Source organism: Dromiciops gliroides, chromosome 2 (assembly GCF_019393635.1).
Source record: "Dromiciops gliroides isolate mDroGli1 chromosome 2, mDroGli1.pri, whole genome shotgun sequence".
Classification (NCBI taxonomy): domain Eukaryota; kingdom Metazoa; phylum Chordata; class Mammalia; order Microbiotheria; family Microbiotheriidae; genus Dromiciops; species Dromiciops gliroides.
The window spans coordinates 454795136-454816038 of record NC_057862.1 but is presented as its reverse complement, the minus strand read 5'-3'; the positions used below and the strand labels follow the sequence as shown (position 1 = coordinate 454816038).

The following is a 20903-nucleotide window of genomic DNA, read 5'->3' as shown; positions in this document are numbered from 1 at the left end:
CCAGATGAAGAGTGTGTCTAGTCAATAATAGCAGCTCATGTTTATAGAACCTCTTAAGTCTTGCAAAAACATGTTGGTCACAACCCTGTTTTAGTGCCAGAGAGGGAAACCAACACTGAGAGAGATGACTGACCTGGGCAAGGACACTCCAATTGTTTGTATCCCAAGTGAGTAGACTTCAACTGCCTTCTAGTGGTGGTGTTTAGCTGGTCTAGAATATAATAATAAGATGAGATCACAGATTTAGAGGTGAAAGAGACCTTAGAGTTCATCAAGTCCCATTTTACAGATGAGGAAACTAAGACCTAGAGTGAATAAAATGCCCAAATTTCACATAATAGTTAGGCAGCAGAGCCAAGATTTAAATTTGGACCTTTGGGTCCAAATCTAGCATTCTTTTCAGGGTACCATGAAATAAAATATTCAATGTGTTATATAAATCTTAAAATACCATTAAATTCAGATATTAATGATTATTATTATGATGATAACAAAAATAACAGGATAGTTCCTTTTCCCACTTTCAAGGATTTTGTGATCAATGATCAATCTATTAATCAAACAATGAGCATTTATTAAGTACCTGCTATTTGCCAGAATTTTTTCTTCTATGTTTAGGTATTTGGTAGACTATAAACAAGTGAACAAAATGATTGCTCTTGTAACTGAATACAATTTGGGTCTTGTAAGCTAATCCCTAGACTCACTGAAATAATTTTTGGGGACCACTCCAGGAGAGTATAGTACAGAATGTCTGCTTCATTTTTTTCCCTCTGTAGTTTTGATTTCTTCTGGTTGGCCTCTATATTTTGAGAGGTTTTCATTCCACTTGTTTTGAAGTTATGAGTCTGCAGACATCTATTAATAATATTGTTCTTAAAATTTTAAAGCATTCAAAGCACATTCCTCACAGCAACCAGGTTGTGGTTGGCCACACAAAAACAGAAATGCAATACTTACTTCCCTCAAGGAATGTACATTTTATAGGAGAAGACAACATGTACAAATATACAACATGTAGGTATGCATGTATACATAGAAATATCTACAAAATATACATTAGCTAATTTAGAGGCGAGGCACTAGTAGCTGGGGAGATAAGAAAACGATTTATAGAGGAGGAAGAAAGTGTTTGAGGTAAGCTTTGAAGGAAAGTTGAGATTGGAAAAGAAAAAAGGAGGAAGTGCATTCCTGGCGTGAGGAGAATAGGCTAAGCAAAGGTTCGGGAGACAGATTGTGCAGTGCGGAAAAACAGCAGAAGGGCCTGTTTGGCTGCATTGTAGATTACTTAAAGGAGAGTAATGTGTAACAAGGAGAGGTTAGAGGCAGATTGAGAAGGGATGAGTTTACATTTTATTTTAGAAGTAGTAATAGCGAGTCACTGGAGTTAATTGAGCGCGAGTGTCATATTGTCATAGAACCGTGCTTGAGGACAATCCCTTTGTTCGCAATGTGGGGGCGGATTGGAGTGGGGGCGAAACTTTAGGCAAGCATTAATTAGCTATTAAGAGGCTATAGCAGTAGTGTAGGTGAGAGATGCGAGAGTGGTGACCAGGACTATAGCAATTCTCAGTAACTTCTTTAGCTTAAAATGCTAGCGTGAACCAGCCAGTGGGTCAAGCAGCATTTATTTAAGCATTGTCAGATGCTGCGCTTAGCATGGGACAATTCGCCTTCCTGGGAATCGGGGCTAAAAAACTGCAGATCTCCTAAGGAGGATTCTACTGACACGTCACAACCTCTTTCCTCCCATTGGGCAGCTCGGTTTGGTCCCCTCCCCACTCTCTTCCGCGCTCCAGGAGCAGCCTGCAGCCTCTCCACCACACCCCTTTTAAGTAAAGGATGGGGGGGACGAGGGTGGCCTGTTCCTTTAAGAGGAAGATACCAAGTGCTGTCTTGTTTATACATTCTCCCTGGGTTCTCTGATGCTAAAAAGCGGGCAGAATAGATCAGAGAGAAGAGAATAGAGTAGACTTTCCCCTCGGGCGAGGGAATCCCCAACAGAAAGAGGCCGAGGAGTGGCTACATGGGAGCCCGGCCTGATTTGTCCCCCCGCCCGGAGATGGTCTAGTCCCAAGATGGCCGCCACCATGAAGAAGGCGGTGAGTGTGGCTCTCCGTAGGTCTGGGGCTTTGGGCCGGGGCGTCGGGACCGTGGATGACCCAAGATCTGGGGACCGCGGGGGGCTGGGGCCGGCGAGGGTATGCGGAGGGTCTGGGCTCCTGGAGGGCTTCGGCCTACTGGATGTGGCCCTTGCGGCCGGCGCCAGGAGCGGCCTCATTCCTCTCCCCCTCTCCCGTGGGACCTGGGGGGCCCCGGCGTTAGGCGTTAAGGCCAGGGCTTCTCCTCGGGCTAGTGCGGGGCCTCGCGTCTGGAAGCGCCGAGGGGCATAATTAGGGATCGGGAAAGGGCTCTTTGACTCCATCTTTTCTCCTCATCCTTGGACTCCGGGGTCCGCTGATTACCCAGTCCGGCCCCGGGGGAAGGGGCACCTTCACTTGGGGGAGAAGGGAGAGCCGAGGGCGCATGTGCAGTGGTGGTACCTGACTATCTCTCCTCAGCTCCCAGGGGGTCTAGGGAGTGGAGTGGGGACACATCCTTGGGATGTATGGCAAGTTCTCTTTGGAGAGCTGGAGAGACGGGGTGGGGGGGACGGGGGCGGGGGGGGGGGAGCTTGGCTTAAGTCACCCCGGTCCCAGTACCGTCCAGACTCCTAGATTTTAGAGTTGAAAGGGTCCTTAGGACATAGAATGTCAGCTAGAAGGACCAAAGCGGTTATCTGGGCTAGGAGTTCTTAACTTTTTTGTGTGTCTTGGACCTTTTTGGCTGTCTGGTGGGACCAGTGGACCCTTTCTCAGATTAATGTTTCTAAGTAATAGTGGTGATGATTAAAACAATTAACATTTATTTAGCACCTTAAGGTTTGCAAAGTGCTTAACAAATATTGTCTTATTTGATCCTCACTACAACCTTAGGAGGTAGGTACTGTACTATTGGTATTGTAATTTTTCAGGTGACACGGAGGTAGACACAGACTATGTGACTTGTCTAGGGTCACACAGTTTGTGTCTGAAATCTGATTGGAATTCAGGTCTTCCGACTCCAGGGCCAGTGTTCACATAGGATTACAGAAGAGACTAATTGTATCTATTGTCTATCTGTTCACTAGATCCTGTGATAAGAAACCCTGATAGTTTCACCTGCTCATTTTATAAATAAAGAAAACTTGAGACCCAGAGTCTGGAAGTGAATTGTCCAAGGTCACTGATTAAGTAGGAAAGTCAGTATTCACAGCCACTGGTCTGTGAATTTAGGCATAGATTGTCCTTACCCAGTAGGAGCTGTGGATTCCCAAAGGAAGGCTGAGTATTTAAAAGGAAAAAAATATGTAGAGAACATTGCCAACAACTTTGAAGTCTAATCTCAGTCTGGTAGAGATTACGTTCCCTTTTGGGGAGGTTGGGATTGTTAAATCCTCACCTGCTCTGGGCTTTCATTTCATAGTAAAAGTGAGATTCATTCCAGTGAAAGGTATGGGGAAGAACGATGGACTTGCATTTGATAGGCTGGGTTTGAATTCTGAGTCTGAAACCTAATCAGATGATAAGCATAAAGTATCTGCAGGTGCTTGGGATAAAAAGACAAAAACGAATTGCCTGCATACTTGAAGGGCTTGTGGTTTATCTGGAAAGAGAGTATGTACAGATACACCAGTCGGCAAGCACTTAGTAAGCACCCACTCTGCCCTGGCAGTTGGGAGGATCAGGAAGCACTGCCTTTAGAATGTGGTTTTGTGCTGTTTCTTGAAGGAAATGAGGGAAGGACTGCATTAGATGGAAGATGTGGTACCAGGTGTGGAACAGAGAAGGCTGGTTGGTTGGACGGATGGCAGCATGAAGGAGGAAGAGTAATGTCTAATTAGGTTGGAAGGAAGGGATTTGTCTGAGTTGTGAAGAACTTACTAAACAAATAAGTTTATATTTTATTCTAGGAGCAAGAGGAAGCATTCACTGGACTTTGTTGAGTAGGGGAGTGACATGGTCAGATCTACACTTAAGGAAAATTACTTTGTCAGTTGGTGGAGATGGAGTAAGAGGCTTGAGACAGGGAGACCAATTAGGAGACCCAACTTTGTAGATAGGAAATTGAATACAATGGATGAAGAATACTAAGATGGTCAGTTAGAGTGTGTTAAAGGAAGGAATGTACAATAAAGCTGTAAAGGTTATATGAAGCCAGGCTGTGAAGGGCTATAATTGCCCGACAGTGAGAGGAAAGTGGAGGCACCTATTGTAGATCATCTTTTCAAGCATTTTAGACACAAAGGGCAGAAGAGTTATGGGGAAATAGCATGGACATAGGATTGGAGGCTCCACTGAAGGTTTTTTGATGATGGAGGAGACATGGGCATGCATGTTTGTAGGCAGTAGGGAAGGAGCCAATAGACAAGGACAGATTGAAGATTTGTAATAGAGTAGGAATAACAGAGCAGTCTTTTGGAGGAGACTGACTGAATGGAATGTTATCACTTTGGCAGGCGGAGGAGTTAGTCTTTGTAAGGATCGTGGTCACCTCCTCGTTGTAGCACAAGGGTGAAGGAGATAGTGGCAGAAGACATTTGAGTGATATGAAATGGAGATTAGAGAGTTCACAGCAGATGGCCTCGATTTGGTCTGTAAAATATGAGGCAAGGTTCTCAGCTGAGAGGGTGGGGGGAAGAAGGAGCTAAGACAGATTTGGGAATTGAAAAGGTTTGGAAGATCCGCTGTGGGAAGTGGGATATTGAGTTGATAAAGTTTAGTAGAATTGCCTAGCATTGGTGAGGGCCTAGTTGAGATTGTATAACCTAAATTTGTAGAAGATGTATTCAATATGGTCATGAGTGGGAGAGTTCAAGACTGAGGATTGGTCAGGGAGTTTGGGACTCCAGAAGAGAATAGTACAGTTGAACTGTTCACCAAGGGGTCAAGATGAGGAAAACAGGAAGAGTGGCAAATGCAGGGGAGATGATCCAGAGAGAACTGAAGGACTAAGGGATTGGAGGTCATGGAATGGACAAAAAGTAGGGTTTGGTAAGAGGGAGAATTGGAAAGCCAATAGATTTTGGTCAAATAACAGGATTTTGTAATTCTTGAACATGGAGACAGTACATTGGTGGGTAATGGTAGTATTGAGACTGTGACCATGTATGTATGCCTGAGGTAGGATGAAAATCCTGGTGAGTAGGTTGAAAAATTTGATGGAGAGCATAAGGGTATTTGAAGGTGAATCAGTATGTATATTGAAGTATGAGGTCAGGAAATGCAGAAGAGAGGAAAATTGTGAACCAGGTATCTAACTCCTTGAGAAAGGAAGTGAAGTGACCTGCAGATCTACAGACAACAGCTACCAGGCTTTTGATTGGGTGTTAGATCTAAATTTCATGACCTCAAAAGAGGTGAGATTACTGAATAATAGAAGTAGGGGGAGAACCAAGGGGAATGAGGTGCAGCCAGTATTGGAAAGGGTGGCCAGGAAGTGTCGTCATCAGTGGAGAGCCAGGTTTCAGTGATAGCTAGAAAATGGAAGATGTGGGAGAGGAAAAGATTTAGGATGCAAAGAAGTTTCTAGCCTGTGTAGTAAATAACAGAGGAAGGGGGCAGCTAGGTGGCGCAGTGGATAGAGCACCGGCCCTGGAGTCAGGAGTACCTGAGTTCAAATCCAGCCTCAGACACTTAACACTTACTAGCTGTGTGACCCTGGGCAAGTCACCTAACTCCAATTGACTCACTAAAAAACAAACAAACAAAAAAAACAGAGGAGGGATTTGAATCTATGCCCTCTGACTCCAAAGGCAAACACCCTTTCTACTCTACTCACTGCCTGTCATATTAGATTGGGGGTGGGGGGCGTGGGGGAGGGATCATAAAGGGGGAAGGGGATGATTGATTGCTAAGATAGTCAGAGTAGATAGGAGGCAGTAGGGTCAAGAATAAAAGTTGCAGTTGGCCCTAATGAGGACAAGGACCTCTTCATCAGAGACAGGAGTAAAGGAAGCAAGAATGGAGAGATGATGTTAAAGTGGTTTTGTGATGTAAAGTAGGGAATGATGATGCTCAGTCAAATAAATATAAAATGCGGTTCTTGAGAGAGTGTGGAAAGGAAAAAAGGTTTGGAACAGCTACTTTGAGAAATGATTTAGAATCGGCAGTGAAGGGGTAAAAGGATTGATGACCATGAGGCTGAATAGATTATTTAATCTCTCGTCTCATTTACCTCTTGGTAAAATGCAGATATTATTTGCAGTATCCATTTCACAGTGTTGGGGAAGGGGAGAGGAAACTTTTTATATTAAAGGTATTGACTTCAGTGGCATGATATGCAGCCTCATATGAGAGGTAACATGGTGTAGTATGAAGTATTCTACACTTGTAGTGAGGAAGACCTGGTTTCCAATCCTGCTACTGACACTTGCTGTGTTGTCAGTAGGCACTTGGCCTGTCTTAGCCTCAGTTACCTCATCTGTAAAAATGGGATAGTAATACTGCTAGAACCTACATCACAGGGGCTGAAATAAGGTAATAGATATTAAACACTTTGTAAACTTTAAAGCTGGGCAGCAAAGTGGTACAGTTATGGAGTACTGGACCAGGAGTGGGGATGACCTGAATTTAAATTTGGCTTCAGGCACTCACTAGCTATGTGACCCTGGGCAAGTCACTTAACCCTGTTTGTTTCAGTTTCCTCATCTGTAAAATGAGTTGGAGAAGGAAATGGCAAAGCACTCCAGTATCTTTGCTAAGAAAACCCCAAATGGGGTCATGAAGATTCGGACATAACTGAAAAAATGACCGAACAATAACTTTTAAAGCAGTATGGAGTTGTCAGTATTGCCTATGCCTCTCCCAATTCCATGCATTTTCGCTGATCATCTCATACCTATAATGGAATGTTTTCCCTTTTCATCTCTCCCTCCTGGCTTCACTGACTTCCTTCAAATCTCAACTGAAATCCCACCTTCTGCTAGAAGCTGTTCCTCATACCTCACCTCCCCCCCCCCCCTTAAAGTTAGTGCTTTCCCTCTGTGATTGTCTCCAATTTATCTTGTATATATTTTGTTTGTCCCTTGGAACTGGAGAGACAAAATACAATAAGAGACTTCTTTCTAAATGTACACGAGGAGGCTGGGGTGAGGGTGGAAATCTTGTAGAGTAAACACTGAAGAGGCACCCTGCCTAAAGGTGAATTGGTGCTTTTTGGGGGGGTGGGACTACATTACAATATGAGAAGGTACATAAAAGGGAGGCAGTGGATCAGGGGAATGGAGAAAAATCTGTGATGCATTGGGGTCAAGTGATGAGGGAAAGGTGACTTCTGTGGTCTCAAAAAGAAAAAAGTGTACAGGCGAGTGGGTGAAGTGGAGGTAGGGGAAGAAAAAATGGGGATGGGGCAGTGGAAGGAGGTCTTAGTTTGGAGGTGGGAAGTGGTTCCACTGATGAATTTGATGGATAAAGAGAGATGTTTGGCAAAGGGAGGTGAGGACTTTAGACCAAATGAGGCCTGGGGAATTTGGTGTTTGAAAAGTCTACTAGTACTATATTGGGAGGGGGAAAGGAGAGTTAGAATCCCTGGAAACAACTGGCACCTGAAGGAGTAGAAGAGCATGGACATAGGGTGAACATTTCCGGGCAAATGTTGGAAAAAATGTCTACAAGGGAGGGTGGAGATCGGTGGTGAGCTACAAAATGAGGATATAGTGGAGAAGGGGCCCTACCGTGGGTCATTGTCTTTCTGACCCCTGACTCCCATTATTTATGGGAGTGAGATACTATGGAAAAAAGGAATCTAAGCCCCATGAGGCAGTGGCTAAAAGTGCCTAGAGGAGAGAACCTAGAATGGATACCTTGGTGGCTCTGATTGCATGAAGAATACAGAGAAAAGAGAGATACCAGATAATTATAAGGGTCATGAGAGAATGAGGGTCTAGAATAAAAAGAAAAAGAAGAGAGGTGGATAATGAAAAAGTGAGAGAAATCTCTTTTGGAAAAGGGTACAAAAATGAAATAAAAAAAAAATACAACCCACTAATGAACAGGGTTAGTTGAAGGGGAGGTGAGGAAGGGAGAATCTTGGAAAGAAAAAGAAGGGGAAGAACTATATAATCATGTAAAAGCAGGAAAGAATAAAAAAAAAATCAACTAACAAACAAAACCGTAAAGGGAAAGTGATAACAAAGAAGAGGGGATTGGAGTTGAGAATTAGAAAGCCAGTGGGAACAGGGCCGCCTTAAAAAAAGATCAAGTAACTGAAGGAACATAATACTGTGTTTATAGCAGAAGGGGAAAAAATTATATCTTGAGTAGAAAACAAACAATTTTACAGGCAGATGGAAGAAAATATAAAACTAAGTCTTTTAACTTTTAAGTATGATTAGATTAAACAATCCAATAAAACATTCAAAAGAGCATCAGATTCAATCTGTCATTATTTATCAAACACCTACTATGTGTCAAACACTACTAAGTGCTGCTGATAAAAAGAAGAGGTAAATGACAATCCTTACTCCCAAGGAGTTTACAATCTAATGGAGACAAGATTCAAACAATGCAGGTTATAACAGGGAGAAGGCACTGGAATTAAGAGAGGATTGGAAAAGCTTCCTGTAGAAGGTGGGATTTTAGTTAGGACTTAAAAGGAAACAAAAACCCTACAATCTGTTGCTTATAAGAAAAGACATTTAAAAAACAAAAGACATACAAAAAAATAAAACCATGGGGGTGAATTTTTAAAAAAATTTTTACTAAGGATCAAGTGAATCTAGAAAAACTGGAGTTGCCATTATGCTATCAGGCAAAGCAAAAAAATTCAAAAGATAAAAAGATAAACAAAGAAACTATATTATGCTGAAAGGAACCATAGGCAACAAACCAATATTTGTGATAAACATATGCTCCAGGTGCCATAACATCCAAATGCATAAAGGAAACATCTGAACTCCAAGAAGATATAGATAAGTAATAGCACAGTGACTAGAGACTTAAGTACTCTCCATCAGTTTTGGAAGAGTCTAAGAGAAAGACAAAGACCCGATTTTTAGAGAAACATCTTCTAAATGGGACAGCAAAAGATCAATATATATGTGCATACCTATATATTTATATGTATATAACACATGTATAGGTATACACACATGTAAGTGTATAGAATACATGTGTAAATATAAATACACATTTATGTACACACACATATACTCTCTGTACCACAAGGAATTTTTACAAAAATTGACCATGTATTAGGGCACTGTTGCAAATAAATTTAAAAAGGCAGAAAGTTATGAGACTATAATACAAGTAGTATAGAAATTGGTTCGGGGATGACAAACAAAAGATAAAAACCCAAATGGAGGCTGGACGATCTTAAATAATGATTGGGTCAAAGAACAAATCACAGAAACAATAACTATGTAAAAGATGATGATAATGTATATCAGTATATATAATGTATATCAGTATATCAGAATTTCTTCAGGGGAAAAATCATATCCTTCCAATTATAGTTTAACAAAATAGACAAAGAGAGAATTAATGAACTGGATATGTATTTTAAAAAATAAGAAAATCAAAAACGACGACAACGAGGCGATATTAAAAAGTTATATGGGAAATAGATAAACTTGGAAACAAAAGAACCCATAGAATTGATAGAAAAGACTAAAAACTGGTTCTTTGAAAAGACTAATAAAGTTGATAATCCCTTGGCTAATCTGATTGAAAATAAGAGAGTAGATATCTTTCACTTTCATTCTTTTTCTTTTATACAAGTTTTATACAAAATGACTAATATGGAAATGTTTTACATGTTTGCAAATGCATAACCTTTATCTCATTGCTTACCATCTCAGGGAGGGGGGAGGAGAAGGAAAGAGGGAAGAATAGAATTTGAAGCTCAAAACATTTTAAAAATGTTAAAAAAAAATTAACATGTGAGGGAAAAATAAAATATAAAAAAAAATAAGAGAGCAGAAAGTCAGATCAATAAAATAGAAAATGAGCAAGGTGAAATCACAACAAAACCAGAAGAAATACAAATAAGAACATATTATGCAACACTTTATGCTAACAAAACTGAGAATACAAAGAAATAGAGGAATACTTTCAAAAATATAAAATACCTAAACTATCAGAAGACCAGATAGAGATCTTAACATGGACTCAGAACAGGAAATAGATCTAGCTGTAAAGTGATGGTCAAAGGGGGAAAAAAACAACCCAACAACTCTTGGTCCTGATGGATTTATGAGAATTCTATTTTACTTTACAATTAGGACTCATACTTCAGAAATTATTCTCAAAAATTGACAAAGAATGAACCCTACTAGAATCTTTTTATGACACAATGTAGTCCTAATACTTAAACTAGGGAAAGAGAAAACCCAGAAAGTAAATTGTGGGCCAATATCATTAATAAACATTGACTCAAAAATTGTAAACAATTGTCAACAATCTATCAAACAGATGACAGCAGTTTATCCAAGAAATTATTCATTATGATCAAGTAGGATTTATGCCGGGGATACAAGGATGGTTCAACATAAGGAAAACAATTGTTATAATGTATAAAATTAACAACCAGATCGTCATCGGCATCATCATCATCATTTCAACCGTTTCAGGGAAGAAACCTTGGAAAGTTAAAAAAAAAAAAAGATTCTTTTACCTTTTAGAATCATGAAAATCATCTATCTAAAACTAAAAGCCCACATCATATGTAAAGGGGATACACAGAACCTATTCCAGTAAATATGGGAACAAAGCAAGGATGCCCCCTCTCCCCACTTCTATTTCATAAAGTTCTGGAAATGCTAGCAATAGCAAGAAGACAAGAAAGGAATTAAAGAAATAAAGATAGATAAAGAGGAGATAATTTGTTTGCTGCTGGTGGTTTACTTGGAAAATTCCAAGAAACCAGCAAAAGTACAAATTGATTTGCAGATTTGCAAACTATAAAATAAATCCTCAAAAAATTGACATCATTTCTATATAATAACAAAACATAGGAAGCAAAAATAGAGAAATCCCATACCAGATAATTACAAAATGTATAAACTACCTAGAGATCTACCTCCTAAAGCAGACATAAAAGATTTTAAAGATTCTGTTACTAAGGCCTTCGTTAGGAAATAAAGGAACAATGTTAACTGGAGGAATATTCAGTCCTCATGACTAGGCTGTGCCAGCATAATAAAAATGACAGTCCTATGAAAATGAATTTATGCTTTCAGTGCTATACCAATCCAATTTCTGAGGGGATACTTCATAGAACTTGGTAAAATAAGAAAAAATTCATTTGTAAAAACAAAATAACTAGAATATTAAGGGAAATGATGAAAAGAAATAAGAACAAAGTGGGAATACCACTTCCAGATCTCAAAGTATATTTAAAGCAAGAGTTACATTGTCTGGTGTTGGTTAAAGAATTAGAAACAAATTAGACCAGGAGATTCAGAAACAGTAGAACTCAGTAACCCAGTGTTTGATCAAGTGGAATCATAATAAATTACCTGGGAAAAATTCAATATTTGATAAAAACTGCTGGGCAAACTGGAAAAGTAGTCTCAGAAATTAGGCTTGGACTCCACAATACATTCTAAATGGACATGTGACCTTAATATTAAATACCATACTATTAATAAAATTAGAAGAGAAACAGATCATATACCTCTCACAGATATGGGTAAAAGATATATTCTTAACCAAGAGAGGTAATTACAAAAAACAAAAAAATTAAAATAAAAAAAAAACTGAAAAGCTTTGCACAGATAACATCTAGGATTAGAAGGGAAGTGGTGGGATGGAAAAAATTCTTTGGATCACATTTCTCTGATAAGGATTTGATATCCAATATCTATAAACAATTATTAAAAATATTACAGCTGGGGCAGCTAGGTGGTGCAGTGGATAGAGTACTGGCCCTGGATTCAGGAGGACCTGCGTTCAAATCTGGCCTCAGACACCTGACACTTACTAGCTGTGTGACCCTGGGCAAGTCACTTAACCCCAATTGCCTCACCAAAAGAAAAATAATGTTACAGTCATTCCCTAATAGATAAATGGTCAAAGATTATGAACAAACAGTTGTCAAAAAAAGAACTGCAAAGTACGACCATATGAAAAAATGCTCCAAATCATTATATTGTGAAAAAAGTCCAAATCAAATCAACCCTGAGGTTTCATATCACATCCTGCAAATTGGCAAAAATTACAAAAAATGTTAAGAGGATGGGTTGTGAAAAGATAGACACATTGCTGTATTGGTGGAGTTGTGAAATGGTACCATGGTTTTTGAAAGCAATTTGGAATTAGGCAAATAAAATGACTAAAATGTCTATATTCTTTGAACCAGAGACTCCATTACTGGACTTATGCTCCAAACAATCCCTCGATAAGAAAAAAAAAATTTCCACATGCTCAAATATTTATAGCAGCTTTTTTTGGTGACATCTAAGAATTGGAAACCAAGTAGATGCCCACCAATTGGGAAATGGCTAAACAAATTATGGTTTATGAATGTAATGGAATATTACTATGCTAAAAGAAATAATTCATGTGTTGAATATAGAAGGATATATATGAGCTTATGCAGAGTAAAGGAAGCAGAATCAAGAAAACAACATACACAGTGACTATAACAATGTTTATTGAAAGAACAATGACACCCCAAAATTAAAGGTATATTAAACGGGCAGCTAGGTGGCGCAGTGGTTAGAGCACCGGCCCTAGATTCAGGAGGACCTGAGTTCAAATCCGGCCTCAGACACTTAACACTTACTAGCTGTGTGACCCTGGGCAAGTCACTTAACCCCAATTGCCTCACTAAAAAAAAAAAAATATATATATATATATATATTAAACAAAATTACAAAGATCAAGCAAAACTTAAAAGAGCCTCACATGAAAAAATACTCCCAGTCTACCCCTTCGTAGTGGTGGGAGGTCCACAGGTGTTACACATTGCACATCTTTTGGTTCTTTTCCAATGTACCCATCAATTGTGTTGACTTTTCCTCCCTCTCTAAAAAATGGCTACTTGTCATGAGATAGCTCTTGGAAGGGGCAAGGGAAGGATACATGGGATACTATGGTGATGTAAAAGACAGAAAATGATAAAAACTTATTCTTTTAAGCAATGTGTTATAAATGGTGGTTAGATAAGCCTATCGTATGTAGTGTTAACTATGCTATTAGTTCTTGAACAGGGAACTCTGTAGGGGAAAGGAAAAATGTTTTTTACCCCTTATTGCAGAACCTGTTGTAGTCTTACAGTTAAAAGTTTGTCTTTGCTACCATCTGTAAAAACAGATCTCTATCAACCAAATGTTCTCCAGTTTTGCTTGACATAAATAACTTTTGCTTCTATCAGAGCTGATCGTTAAACACAAGTGATTCAATTTACTTTGGTAATTATTTTTTACACATTTTTCTGCGTCAGGTTTTTTCCTTTTTTTGTGCCCCAAGCCTGTTGTACTCTTAAAGTGGTATACATCCTTTTTTGTGACTTTTTTCTGAAGATCTGCTTTAACTTTCAAGTGCTCCAAAACGACTATTCTTCTCCCGCCCTGCCCCCCCCCCCAAAAAAAAAAAGGGAAAGAGAGAGAGGTTTGTATGGAGCTTTTTGCTAAGTGTTTGGAGGCCAGCAATATGTGTGAATTAATTCACTCAAAAATGTAAACCTGCTGAACTCTATAAGGAGGTATTTGCATTTTTAAACATTATGTTTGTTAACCTAAATGAATTTTTGGAATTTCAGACTAAATAATAAAGTGAATTTAAACATTTCGGCTTGTATGTGGAAAATGAGTATGGTTGGACTAGGTTCCTTTTAAATAAGCTGACCTGCTTCTCTTCCATAGAGCATCCCTGCCTGAGAATCTGAGTCTGCCATGAGTTCCTTGCCGTGTTATTTCTTTTAGGCCCTATGGGTTTTCTAAAAGTTTCATCTTCCTCCTCCCCACCTACTGTAAACTGACCCCCCTTCCCCTGCCTCCCTTCCTCCTTTCAGATATAGGCAGCTAGGCCATTAGTATATATGTGTCAAGTAAGTTAGGGGCTGCCAATAATCTAATTTCTTGTGACAAGTGTGCCAACCTTCTTAAACATTTTGAACATTAGTAAAAAGCACTGATTCATTAATTTCACTGATACCTTATAGATAATGAAAAAGCTTTACAATTTGTAAACAGTTTTAATTGTGAAAAGAAACCCTTAATTTGTAATGGCTTTTCAGGAAAAAAATTTTTTTTGCATGTTACTTGTTAGAAATTTTCCCTTGGTAATCGGTAATTCAATTCAACAAGTATTTATTAAGTACCTACTTAATATACTCTGGGTATAGATAAAAAGAAATAATTCCTTCTCTCAGGTTCCCTCTATTATAATGGAAGGGATGAAACTTGTAAGAAGATAGGAATACTAGGTACCTTGAGAATGCTAACAACTGGCAGATTAAGAAAGGGTTCAGTTAGGACATGAAGCCTAGCCAGATCTTTAAGGATCTAGCAGTTCTAAGAAGTGGAAGTAAGGAAAAAATATTTTCCAAGCTTTGGGGATAAACTAGACCTCCACAGAAACATGAGATGGAATACCAAGTTCAGAGAGCTTGGAAAATATTGAGTAGGACAATTTGATTGGATTGTACAATATAGGAAAGAGAGTAATATAAAATATTTAGGTATCAAACATCTGTTTGTCACAGAGAACCATAGATTTAGACTTGGAAAAGAACTTAGAGATGAGGAAGGTTAATACCCCACCCCCTCATTTTATAGGCAAGAAAATAGACCCAGAGAGAGTCAGTAATTGGTCAAACAAAGGTTCTACACAGGTAGGATGTAGCAAAACCAGAATTTACATCTAGGTTCTCTTGCTCCAAATCTAGCATTCTTTCAGTTACATGTTTACTCTTGGAATATACTTTTATTCCCATTATTATATCTTAGAATATTAAAGTTTTTTTTCATAAGTATCATACAGATTTTATTAGTGTTATTCTGCAGTCACGTGCAATTAAGAGTATAATTGACAAGAACAAATTAATTGTTTTTCTCTGAAGATTTGTATTTTTGTGCAGAATACTCCCCTAGTCTGTCTCCCTCCCTGTCCTCACTAGACCAAATATGGGGCACACCCCATATTTCTCACTGTCACTTTTAACCCCTCCCCTGACACCAGCACTTATCAACAACTTCTATTGAGATTCATTCCAGTATTTTACTTTATCCAGTTCTTTTAGGAGTGGTCTACCAATTCCTAAGTCATCCTCTGATGCTCAAGTTTTACCACCTGGTTCACAGTCTTTTTCTTGCTCAACCTTTGCCCTCATACCTCCAGTCTTCATTGTACAGGTTACTGTCTTCTGACTTCCCAGTGCATCAAGCCTCCTCAATTCCCATGATTCATACACTTTCATTTCTTTCAGCCATGAACAAAGAAGATAATAGCCTTGATCTCAAATTACTATTAACCTCTGTAATTCTGTAATTCCCTTTTCTTATCACAGCTTCTTATCCTTACATTTCTTTTTCTGTTAAACTTATCCTTCTGCTTTTCTGCGTGTGACCACTAGTTACTTTGCCCCTCCTGCTCTCCTATTTCATCACCCCTTCTCGAACATCACTTTTCTCCCTCTGTGCTCTTAACTCTGTAAGTTAGCTGTGTTGTTTTCTGCCTTTGAATGCTTTCCTGCTTCCCCTTTATCTAACCATTGTGGCTCATGCCTTACTAAAATCCTACCCTGGGTTGTTGTCACCAGCCAACTTCTCTGTCCCTCATAAGCTTCATGAGTCACACAACTCTGCTGACTGAACTTATTACAAATTTATTTTTTCTAGTCTTAGTGGGGCTCCAGTGCTACATGGAAATTCTTTATTCTTACCTGATTGACTTTTTTTTCTACTCCTTATTTAGATTTTCCAAATCTTTTTTCCCCTTCTATACTACCTTTACCTTCTCTCACATCCTGCTTTATTAAATACAATCAACAGGCATTTGCTAAGAGCTTACTGATCACCAGGCATTGTGCTAAGTGCTGGGGATACAGAGAAAAACCCAAACAAAACTAAAAGGAAAAATTTAGTCCGTGAATCATGAACTGCTTCTTCCCCCTTAGCTCTTATCCTGCACTTGAGAATCCCATTATCTCATTCTCTATTCTCTCCTTGTTCTCAGTCTGGCAAATGTGGTTCTTCTTGTAAAGGCCAATCCTCTACCATTCCCCTTGTTCCTTCCATTCTTTATGAAGTTTGCCCCTTCATCCCTGTTCTCTCATCTTTAGTGTCTGCCTCCTTAACCCTTGTGGTCTACAAATGTATATAGATCTTCCATCTTTACCCAAGCAATAAAACAGAACTCCTTCACTTGACCCTCACATCCTCTCAAGCTATTATGCTATGGTCTTTCTCCACTAACCACCAAATTATTCCGGGGAAAAACAATCTGTCTACATTCTTTGCCTACACTTCCTCACCTCCTACTCACTTTTCAACCTCCTGCAGCATGGTTGCAACTTCACCACTTGACTGAAACTGCCTTTTTCAAAGTTACCAGCAATCTCTTAGTTGTAAAGTCAGTGGCTCATATTCAGGTCTCATCCTTCTTGGCATGTCTATGGTATACCCCCCTTTTTAAAAAAAACCAAAAAACAAAAACCCCAAAAATACTTTTATCTGATTCTTTTCCTACTAGTCTAATCCTTCTCAGCTTTCTCTCCTGAATCATCAGCCATAGATGCCCTTGTAGGCTAACTGTAGGTATCTCTCCCATCCAGGCTCAGTCCAATATGCTCTTCTTTTCTTTGTACTCATTCTTAAATGGTGATATCATTAGTTATGTAGATGATGCCCAAATTTGTATTCCCTACACTGTTCTCCCAATTTCAGGCCTGTATCACCAACTGTTTGCTGAATATGTCTACTTGGGTGTTGCATCTGCACATTGCAAACTCAGCATGTCCAAAATGGAACTCTTTCTCCTTTCCTCCATATCCATACTTCCAAAATTTCCTGTTTGTTGAGGGTACCAGCATCCTTTTAGTCACCCAGTTCCAAAGTCTCAAGTCATTCTCGACTTTTCCCTTTCCCTCAACCCTCTTTTTCATTTAGTTGCTAGTTGTTGTCAGTTCTACCTTCACTATGTCTCTTCTCTCCCCCACTACATTAATGTAGGGCCTTGTTAACTCTCACATCTGGTCTTTTGCAATAACTGCCTGGTGGATTGCTTGTTTCCAGCCTGTCCCATCTCTGATCCACAGAACTGTTCAAAACAACCTTCCAAATGCACAGGCATGACCATGTCACTCCACTGCTCAAGAATTCTAAGTAGTTCCTTATTGCCTCTAGGATAAAATCTAGTACAGACTTGACTTAGCAGCTTGACATTTTAAACCCTCCACAGGCTGATTCCAGGCTGTCTTCCCAGACTTATTTCACTTATTCCCTATTCCCCTTTATGTTCCTGTCAAATAGTCTGACTTAATGGTTTTTGAACTTGAGGTTCTATTTTGTGATTCTGCATCTTTGCATTTTTACACAGGATGTCCCTCCCACCCTCCAGCCTCCTAGAATGCTTTAAATCCTTCAAGGCTCAGTACAAGTATTTGTGGGAAGCTTTTCCTGGTCCTTGTAGTTGTTTATACTTTATTCTGTCTCAAAATTGTCTTGTCCTTTCTTATTTGTGTATCTCTTCTGCCCCTTAGAATGTAAACTTCTTGAAGGCAGAACTTTTATCTGCTTCTTAGTTCCTTGAATTATAGAAGTCACTTCAATACTGAATTGAATTCTTTCCTATCAAATATGGGTGGGAGGAAATAGATAATGTAAAACTTATAGAATAAGAATAATAGTTTATGGTACTTTGCTGATTAAATTAAGTTGTTTTATGGAAAAAATAAAAATGTGTTTTTCAGGCTGCAGAAGATGTCAATGTTACTTTTGAAGACCAACAAAAGATTAACAAATTTGCACGGAATACTAGTAGAATCACAGAACTGAAGGAAGAAATAGACATTAAAAAGGTATTAGGAAAATATTAAACTTCATAGTTGGAAAAAATGTGATTTTAGTGATGTATTATAGTTTTTAATACTGTTAATTCAGAAACTAAATGTAGAAATCTAGAGAGAATTGTGGTAATGATATCTTGAGTAAAGTTTCACTTTTAAAATCATCTTAAAAGTTGATCATTTAGGATTTTATTTTTATATTTAACTTTTAATTACCTTTTATAAATTGAAACCCCCTTTTCTAAAAATAAAAGTTGCTTGCTTCTTGTATTTGTAATAGTTAATTTAAAAATTCTCCTTTTCAATGGCATTTTCTCTTGAATTTATAGAAACAGCTTCAAAATTTAGAGGATGCTTGCGATGATATAATGATGATGGATGAAGATTCTTTAATGATTCCCTATCAAATTGGTGATGTTTTTATTAGCCACTCTCAAGATGAAACTCAAGAAATGTTGGAAGAAGCTAAGGTATGTAAGGAATTTGTGTGTGTGTGTGTGTGTGTGTGTGTGTGTTTGCACTATAATTCTAGACATTTTTGGGGACCAGGGGTGTTCCAAACTTATGATTTCATTGGTGTAGGAAACTAATAATTGATTTTAAAAAATTAAAATTGACCGTTATACCTTTACTTCTAAAATAGTTAAGCATACAACCATGATTTATATCAAGGCTCTTGGTTCAGAAAATGGTGATATATATGAATCTAATTACCAAATTGATGTGCCATTCATTTGCTTCTGATAAGTCTTAACTTTTTAGGTCTTTTAAGTATTATTTCTGCTATAGTTCTTCAGAAATCACCTAAGAATAACTTTAATGGAATTGCTACTAACCAGTTATCTTCTCCTTTTCCAGAAAAATTTGCAAGATGAAATTGATGCATTAGAATCCAGAGTTGAATCAATCCAACGGGTGTTAGCCGATTTGAAAGTTCAATTATATGCAAAATTTGGGAGCAACATAAACCTTGAAGCAGATGACAGTTAAAAGTTTTCTAAATATAAATTTTTTATTTGTTTAATAAACTTGAATATTGGTAACAATGATTTCCATTCTTCATATGATGTTGAAATCAAATCAACATTTTTTCTTTTAAAAAATTTCACTTTTATTTAATGAAAACTTGCCTATTTTCACATGTCTTGCTTATTTATTTTATATTTTTTAAAGAAAAAGCAGTATACATCTGTGTATTTTGCATAATAATTTCAAGATTAGGGTCCTTGTGTCCTGTTTATTAAAGACAGTTAAGCAATCTTTGTATGTTTCTATATTATCATTCAGAATTTTTAATTTCATATTTTCATTTACAGGGTTAATTGCAATTGTATGTTTTTATTTCTATTGAGAATGCTTTGTGTTGGTATCCCCACTACATGGGTAACAATAATGAAAAGCACATCTGAGAAATTAATTGTAAAAAGTGGGATTAAAATGTATGGTTTTCAGTTGCATTAGCCATGCTTCTCAGTGAAAGCATTTTCAAAAAGGCCTAATCCGTGCACTTATTCTGCTTTTGATTCATAGAAATTATTTGATTTGTTTGATTATAGAAAATAACTTAATTTGGCATCCTCTTTGATTAGGTACTGTCTTTTAGTAAAAGATGAGTAAATAAAGTAAAGTTAGAAAATAGAAGCACAATGCAGATGGAAGGACTTTAGAATATAGACTGTCAGGGCAGTAAGAGACCTAACAGATTATCTACTCCAAACCCTTCATTTTTACAGATGAGAAAACTAAGGCCCATAGAGTGTTATTGACTTAGTAACTTAAAAACCAAGTTTACCCTAATAATAAGAATGTGTATTTGAGTTCCTTCTAAACTTACTGTGTAGGGTCTATATTGCCATTCTAATATTTCTTACATGTTACATGTGGCATTTATTTATTTATTTGCTTTTGGTGAGGCAGTTGGGGTTAAGTGACTTGCCCAGGGTCACACAGCTAGTGTTAAGTGTCTGAGGCCAGATTTGAACTAAGGTCCTCCTGAATCCAGGGCTGGTGCTCTATCCACTGTGCTCCCTAGCTGCCCCCACATATGGTATTTAGTAAATGTTAATGAAATATATATATAACCTTCTAGTATTTCCAAATAGAAATAAACTAGTTTTAAGAACATCAAAAAGCACATTTTTCTTTTCAGGAAATCAGAAAGGAACTCAATTATTTTGATAATTTCATTGTATTAACTTTCCAGCAGATGGCACTGATATGCCAAAGTATTAATTTAAATACTTTGATATATAATAGGAAGATTTTAAATATTCACTTGCTACCAAAGGACAGTTTGCAGGGCTAAAAATACATATGTTATTGTGTTACATAGTAGCATTTAGAATTTTTTTGGGGGGGGGTGTTCCAAATTTATGATTTCATTGGTGTAGGGAAATACTAATAAGGGAACTTTGGCTACCAATGCAGAATAGCAATTGGTTGCAATTTATGATATTGGAGAATTGCCTAGAGCCCTGAGAGGTTAAGTGACTTGCCCCAAATTTCCTAGCCTTTGTGTTCAAAAGGCAGAAGTAGAGCCCAAGACTTCTGGACTGCAAGCATCTCCGCTACATCAGGGAAAGCTGCCTCTTGAGGAATTTAATCAGGATTTATCAGAGAAATCAAAAAACTAATGCTTGTGTGTAGTCTCTTTGAAACAACTGAGAAACATACAAATAGAAAAATGTTGATAAAATAAAAAGAAAAATCTTTTAAAGTTTAAAGGAGTTGTACACTACCAAAATAGCAATGGATGTTCTAAGGATCAGGGATTTAACAACTAAATTGTGAGGAGTATGTCGAAATTCCCCAGTGTGGAGAGAGAACTGGCCTGTCTTATTAGTTTACAATTTTAAGAACCAAATTCTCGA

At 38.0% G+C, this 20903-nt stretch overlaps 1 protein-coding gene across 1 annotated transcript; it reads left to right on the top strand.

Moving 5' to 3' along the window:
• Positions 1 to 1850: 1850 nt before the first annotated feature.
• Positions 1851 to 19172, top strand: PFDN4 (prefoldin subunit 4). Its single transcript, XM_043986043.1, has 4 exons — positions 1851 to 2102; positions 17938 to 18045; positions 18363 to 18503; positions 18892 to 19172. The coding sequence occupies exons 1-4, from the start codon at positions 2079 to 2081 to the stop codon at positions 19021 to 19023; spliced, it is 405 nt and encodes a 134-aa protein (XP_043841978.1). The 5' UTR covers positions 1851 to 2078; the 3' UTR covers positions 19024 to 19172.
• The last annotated feature ends 1731 nt before the right edge of the window (positions 19173 to 20903 follow it).

Bases quoted from the DNA above. Each gene is read 5' to 3' on its own strand.
- PFDN4 (XM_043986043.1), top strand. From the start codon at position 2,079: ATGGCCGCCACCATGAAGAAGGCG. The intron at 2,103-17,937 runs GTGAGTGTGGCT...TGTGTTTTTCAG, and splicing joins CCGCCACCATGAAGAAGGCG to GCTGCAGAAGATGTCAATGT. The intron at 18,504-18,891 runs GTATGTAAGGAA...CTCCTTTTCCAG, and splicing joins AAATGTTGGAAGAAGCTAAG to AAAAATTTGCAAGATGAAAT.